This window comes from Pezoporus flaviventris, unplaced genomic scaffold, assembly GCF_033815535.1.
Source record: "Pezoporus flaviventris isolate CSIRO_AGI_PZ_B2104156 unplaced genomic scaffold, CSIRO_AGI_Pfla_v1 ptg000055l, whole genome shotgun sequence".
Taxonomy (NCBI): domain Eukaryota; kingdom Metazoa; phylum Chordata; class Aves; order Psittaciformes; family Psittacidae; genus Pezoporus; species Pezoporus flaviventris.
Window position 1 is genome coordinate 4,159,999 of NW_026892603.1, and position 6,820 is coordinate 4,166,818.

General features: G+C 33.8%; 1 protein-coding gene across 12 annotated transcripts in view; it reads left to right on the forward strand.

Moving 5' to 3' along the window:
- Positions 1 to 6,517, forward strand: part of DGKB (diacylglycerol kinase beta) — a 361,769-nt gene extending 355,252 nt beyond the window's left edge. For all 12 annotated transcript variants that reach the window (XM_061469232.1, XM_061469231.1, XM_061469234.1 and 9 more), the window contains one exon: positions 4,669 to 6,517. In XM_061469232.1, coding sequence (XP_061325216.1) covers positions 4,669 to 4,776 — 108 coding nt within the window. In that variant the 3' untranslated portion in view covers positions 4,777 to 6,517. The remainder of the gene's footprint in view (positions 1 to 4,668) is intronic.
- Positions 6,518 to 6,820: the final 303 nt, after the last annotated feature.

A 6,820-nucleotide genomic window follows, 5' to 3' on the forward strand; every position in this document is an offset into this window, starting at 1 on the left:
TCTTTAGGTGTCTGTGGAATACATAATTTCCATTTTAGTTCTGCACTGGATCTGTAACAACCCTGAGCTTGACAGCTCTATTAATTTAAAACCTCAGTGATACCTATTAGTACAAAACATGAAAAAAATGTCATTAATCATTTATTTTAATTTTGCAGCTCTGTCATTTTCTCGGTGTGTTTAAAAATTATGATGACATCGTAATGTTTTCCAATCTACCTGTGTGAAGGGGAAACGGATCACACTACTTAGGAGAGAGACTAGAGTATATTATTAGAGCTTAATTAATACCAAACTGATTAGATTTGATTGCACTTTGCACAATAATATTGTTAAGAAATTTATATAAAAGATGTGTTGCATAAAGCTATATTTAATACAGATCTAGATCTGAAGAGATTTTGACCAAAATGCCACATAATCCAAGCCATTGCTTTTGTTTAGCACTGCCTACATTCTATAGGTCAGATTCATACCTTGATATTCAGTACAGCTCTTGATACCTAACAGGAGGATGAAAGTATTTGATAACTTCTCTGATACAGAGGTGTTGCATCCCTCCATTTCCTATAAGGGGAGCAACATACAGACATTTAGGCTGTGGGAAAATCCTTATACCCTCAAAACTACCAACATGCAAACCCTGCTGATAGCATGGAAAAACATGACTGTAAACTAACCAATCCAACTTGAGAAGTTCTCTTCTGTCAGTTTTTTCCCCTCTGTCCTTTAAATACAGACGTTCTTTTTTTATTTCTGTTTTCAGTTTTCTACTTTCATTTAGCGTTGTAGTTAGTACCTAGTTTTATGTCCCCATGTTCTCTGTTAATAGTAAGTATTTAGGAATTCTGTGAAGTCAGGAACATGAATGTAAATGGCACATATAGCAGAAAGGAGCATGAAGGCAAAATTGACTGACGTAAAAGATATATTTATCGCACTAAAACTATTGATGCTCACTGCATTCATTTAGGGGATGCATTGTATTAATGTGGCTTCAAGGCATGTTTTGAAACTCTGACCTGCTCCTGAAACAAATAAATATCTGGTTTATACATTTATACATATCTTCATTATCACAAATTCAGGTTTCTGCTTCATAAAAAAAAATGCTGTCAACAAATAGGGAGCCATTACCATCTCATCTTTTAAGAATTATGCTCCTTTTTAATTGGATCTTGTGTTCCTTCCCATGAATACATCATTGGGCACACTTTCTAATCCTGGAAAAGTGGTTTTGAAATTGCAAAGGCAGTATTATTGTGCCAAACCTGTTTACTAGGTATACTAGTCCTTTACATTTCTGTGAACATGAAGTCATAGGATAAGATCTTGGCTTCCATTAGTGAATGAGGGTTTTGTTACTGGCTTCAACAGTTTGAGTTTAGCCTAAAACATTGTGTATCAGGCTTACAACAAAAATCCACGATATCTTAGCAACTCAGGTGGCTGTTTACTTTCTCCCAAACTGGAGTTTTGTTATTTCATTTTACCTTTTTTTTTTAATAAAAATTTGTGCCAAATATGCCAAATAGAAGCGTTTTTTTCACCAGCTGCACTTCCCCTAACTTATGTTTAAAATATCCTCCATATTTTCTATAAGTTATAATGTTTTTAATAAAAGTAAGTGATCTCAAAAATAATTTTTCAGAATTCCACAGTAATTTGTATTAGTATGCTTCTCAGGGTGTCATCAGTTTCTAAAAATACGTTAGGTTTAGTGATTGAGCTTTGAGGATTTTTTGTCTGAGCAATCTCTTTTTCTTGTATGTGTGTAAATCACAGATTCACCTAGGACAAAAGAAAAGCAAAAAAAAAAAAAAAAAGATGGTTCTTATTTAAGGCTTTTATAATTGTGCTTCTGAAAAAAAGACATGAGGTTGCTTGCTGAATGAAAGAGAAACTGAATGATAAGAATTAGTCTTTAGACATGCCATGTGCCTGCACACAGAATCTCTATATAGCTGTAAGTGATTTCTTCCTTTTTAACTAAACTAAATCTTGGTTGCTTGTAAGTAAAGATTTCTCTCCTTTTTCTTTGGTCAACTGCAGTCTTCCATACAGCACTTTTGGTGTTCAGTTCTACTTTGATCTACAACATTATTTTTCCTTCTGAGACTCTTAGTGTTCCTTCGTAGTTCAAAGTGTCTTGAGCATCACTTGTGGGCCAGACATACATCACTAACTCTGGCAATGCTGCCAGTATTAAAACAGAAGCAGAAGTGAGTGTCCAGAGCAGAAATGAAGTACCTGAGAGTCTTGAGAAAGGCAAAATTAACCCGTTTCAGGCAAGGTACTGCAGTGGTCCAGAGTGTATTACAAACATACATTCTCTCTTTTTATCAACCAAATACAAGATTTATTTCTAATGTTTTACTATTATTATTATTTTTAGTAGGAACCAGTGGTTATCATTATTAACCAATGCCATGTTGATATACACTATTGTGCATAAGTAGAAAAAAATACTTTAATTTTACTCTTTATTTTTGTATTTTCATAATGTAAAATATGTTTTACACCACTGGAATTGAGCCAGTTTATAATCGTTGAAAATATGTCTTGGAGGAATGCAAATGGGGCTCCATCCCCATGCATATCATGGGTTAATCATATTCAGGCATCTTAGGTGATCTCAGCTGATAGGATACAACATACTGAAGAGGTCACGGTCTCTGAAACAAGCCAAAAAAGACCTTTACAAATGATAAACATTTTCTCAATATGTAATTGCATTCACCCTTGGCAGCATTGAACAGCCCCAGTCCAACATGCAATCTGTATGGGGTGTCAGGATTACTTCACCTCTTCATATTAAAGCCATCTTTTGAGCTTTGTTCTTTTATTCACATTAAGATGAAATTACTATGATTTGCCTCTGAAAGGAAACTGAGGCCATTCCTACTGCTGCATCACGGCCAAATCTTGCAGTAAGCTGATCCCTAATGACTCTCAAAACTTCAGTCACAGCAGCTGTAGATTACTTCATATATTGATCCTCAGGATCTGGTTGATGTCATCACTGTTCCTGAGCCCCAAAATATGTCTTATGAAGCATGTAAAGTTACAAAGATTCTTGAGGTGATTTTCCAGGACTAGATCATCAGCTGTTAGAAAGTGATATCAATGGAATAATTCCAGTTTACCCCAACGACAGATTTGGCTTCCAAAGCGGTGCCTGAAGCAGAATTTCTTGTGAAAAAATATGTTGATGCCTGTCTTTGAAAGCAAGTGTTATTATCCATGTGAAATTAATCTAGGTTTCCAAAAAAACTCCGTATGCTAAATTTGATACTAATGAACAGTGTTGACAAGAAGAGGTCACGTATGAAATTTGAGACTAATGAGCTAAGGTGGCATGAAAATGAGCATTTGGAGAGTAAAGTAAAGGCTCTAATAGAGTTAAACCAACCCATTCATTCTGTTGAGATTTTTATGTTTCTGTCTCTTTATATTGTAAAGTAAATTTCCACCCCGAGAAATGTCCTGATCTATATTTTAATGAGCCTCTCCACGTGACATACATTTTTTGTTTCATTACTATTAGTGAATGACAAGTGAAGGATATTCATTTTAGCTTGAAAATGTCAGGTATGCACTTTAAGAGATATATTTTTCCAGTTTTTAATGAGGTGGTGTTTCTTTTTGAAAGAAATACCCATCTCTGATGTGGGTACTATGCAAGTGACAACTGATATTTAATAAGTGATGGTTCTTGTATTAGTCGTAGTTCACTAAAGAAAATGTCTCGGATTGCTTTTGAAAAACTCTCAGCGTCACTAGCCCAAAGGCAAGATGTGACCTTTTTATTACATAATGAGAATCATTTATTATCTTACAATGTATCTTAAAGTCACAGACAAAATGCCACTTTGATAATTGCTTTCAATTAGCTTTGAGCATAGCATACATTCATAAAATGTCTTCTCTAATTTAGACTTGAATTAGAGAAAATTGCAGACATAATCTACTTTAAGGTTGTCTCATTTAAGGTGATTCGTAGTTTTATATGAAAGAAATCAAAACGGGTGGCTTTAGAGGAGTCTTACAAAGTGTTTTAAATAGTCTTTTGAATATTTGAGTCTATTCTATTAACAATTAATTAACAAATTAGAATGCTAGTTCGTTTTTTGACCTTTTTTGTGTATTAACTTTTAACTTTTGTTCGTACTGGTTATTTTGAAATTAACTAGTGTCCTGTATTAAAAGCGAAGTACAGCTTGATTAGATGTATAAAGAAAGCATACAAAGAAATAGCTGGTATCTTAATAATGGGCAACTGCTTAGTCTGTCAGCATGTTGTATGTCCTTTCCAACTTTTAAATTCTTATTCATCTTGTAGATACATAAAATATTCAACTGCAAGCAATAAATCCCACACTCAAAAAGTTAAGATCACATGTTTTTTATTACATGTATTTTATTACATAGGTTTTTTTAATATTGATTGCATGTATAATTTAAAGTATTTGTGGAAACAGTGATTACATGTAGATTGGTTTATTGCATATGTAACATCATTCATGAAAAATACAGGTATTTTCTTTTCTTCTTTGATTAAATGAAGAAGCTTTGGAAGTCACAGATAAAAGATGATTCAGGCATCTAAGAAACTTGGAATTGAACTAGCTCAGGGGATAACTGTGCTTCTCTTCTTTCTTCCCCCAGATAAAAATTACTCACAAGAACCAAGCCCCGATGTTGATGGGACCTCCTCCAAAAACCGGTCTTTTCTCTTCTATCATCAAAAGAACAAGGAACCACAGCAAGGAATAAGCCTGCGTAGTTTAGGTTTTAGGGAAAAAACAAAAAGCAAACAAAAAAAACTAGCTTTGTTGAGCTTTGGAATATTTATGCTGGAAATCTTTCAAGTATTTTAGAATATCTTCTACTTGCGAAATCATGGATTTTGTTTCAACAGTTTCTGTATCTGAGCTAATGTAAAACTATGCTACTAGAAAAAAATATCGTCACAGTTTTGTAGGCATTTTGCATGATGAAAGCAGATGTTTACATAAAGTGATACAGCATATTTTTTGTTGCATGCATTACCATTTACTAATCTATGGGCTAATTCTGCCATGGAATTTGGGAAGAGAATGCCATGGGTAATTTGATTTTCTGTCTTTTCCATTTCAGTTTTTTCTACTACAATGATCATATGCCATAGGTTCAATAGTATTCATTGAATCAAACATGTTCACATCAATAACCAACTGGACCTGTTTCAGAGTGAAGTTTATTACAGGTCTCATTAACCTGTACTTTTAGTTTATGATTTCTTTCTACCCTGAGAATATTTTTATTTCAGCTAAGCATTAAATTCTTATATCTAATTCTGACAACTCCTATGTATGTGAGTAACTTTACCTGCTGAAAACATCTGACAACGTGTGCAGTATTCAAATGATCATGATTACTCTGGTGTAAGTTTTTCCAAGATTGGAAGTCAGTGAAAGTTTGAGCAAAAGCTGTAAGGCGGAGGAAAGCCTGCTAAGAGTGAAGATGATAATACTTGCAAAGCTAGCTATCGGTGTTGTTTGTTGAAACACTAGTTATTTTAATGAGTAAACTTCTCTGTAACATGGCAAACTTTAAATCCTTCTGCATATTGACTGATAGCATAGTGCGTATGCACACAAATAACCAAAGCTCATGCCTAATAAAGTGCATTTCCCACCAAAGATTTAGTGAAGGATGCTTCAGAGAAATGGGTTAATGCATAATTTATCAAGCGCACTGGAGTAGACTCACTTCTGAAAATTTACAGTTCTTTTGATTACATTGGCCATGTCCAGACAAATGTTGGGGTAGGAAAAAACATTAAATTAATTGCAAGTAAACGCTTTTCATTTGTTTCCTAAGTTGATAGACATAGACACGTACTCTAAATATTGAAAAATTAAACTTATATCTAATTTTGTTTCACTATTATTTATAAATTTGTCATCCATGATTTACTTATCCCCTAAATTAACTTCTTAAGGAAAGGAGAAACTGTTTTCTATTACCCTTTTGTAGTCTGTTGTCTGAAATCAAAACATTTCTTGTTGTAAATTTTAAGGAGGCAGTTGCTCAGGTTTTTACTTTGTTAGCCCTCAGAGAGACTTCCTAACAGCTTAGAAATCATAATACAGGGATTTGTCCGAGGTTTGCACAGCACTGTCTAATGTTGAAGGGAAGTCCAGGAATGGCAACTTTTTTCAGTGTTGCATATAAACAGTCTCAATGAAAACTTTTTGTGCAGTCTTAACACTGTTCTTTGTTCAGAATGAGCTGCTTCTCAGCTCTGCATGTCTTAATTTCTCAGAGATTTCATCAAAAAAAACAAGGAAAAAAGAAAACCTTGCTTGAAATGCATGATTTCCCATTTTTATCTAGACTTTAAAATGTTAATGATTTGTTAAATCTATTTTTCTATTGATTCATTCATCCAGTAAAAAACCAGTAATTGATCATTCTGTAGTTCACAGTACTGTGCATGTATTTAAATAAAGTTACTATCATCTGTTCCTCAGTACAAGTATTCAACAGAGTCCTAATTTATATAATGGACACTGAAATGAAAGTCAGTATATAGTTGGTAAAGATTGTCTTTGAAATATACAGTCTGTGTTCTGTAACCATTAGAAGGTAAATACCAATTAATGTTATGTTCAGCATTAGGTAGAAAAATACGAGGCCAATTATTTGGTAAAATTAAGATCTTGTAATTCCCCATTCTTCGGTCCAGTGGGGATGACAAGTACAGTTACCATAGAGGTAAACCAATATTTTTCCTGTGCATTGCAAACACACACACACACATAGAAGCATTTGG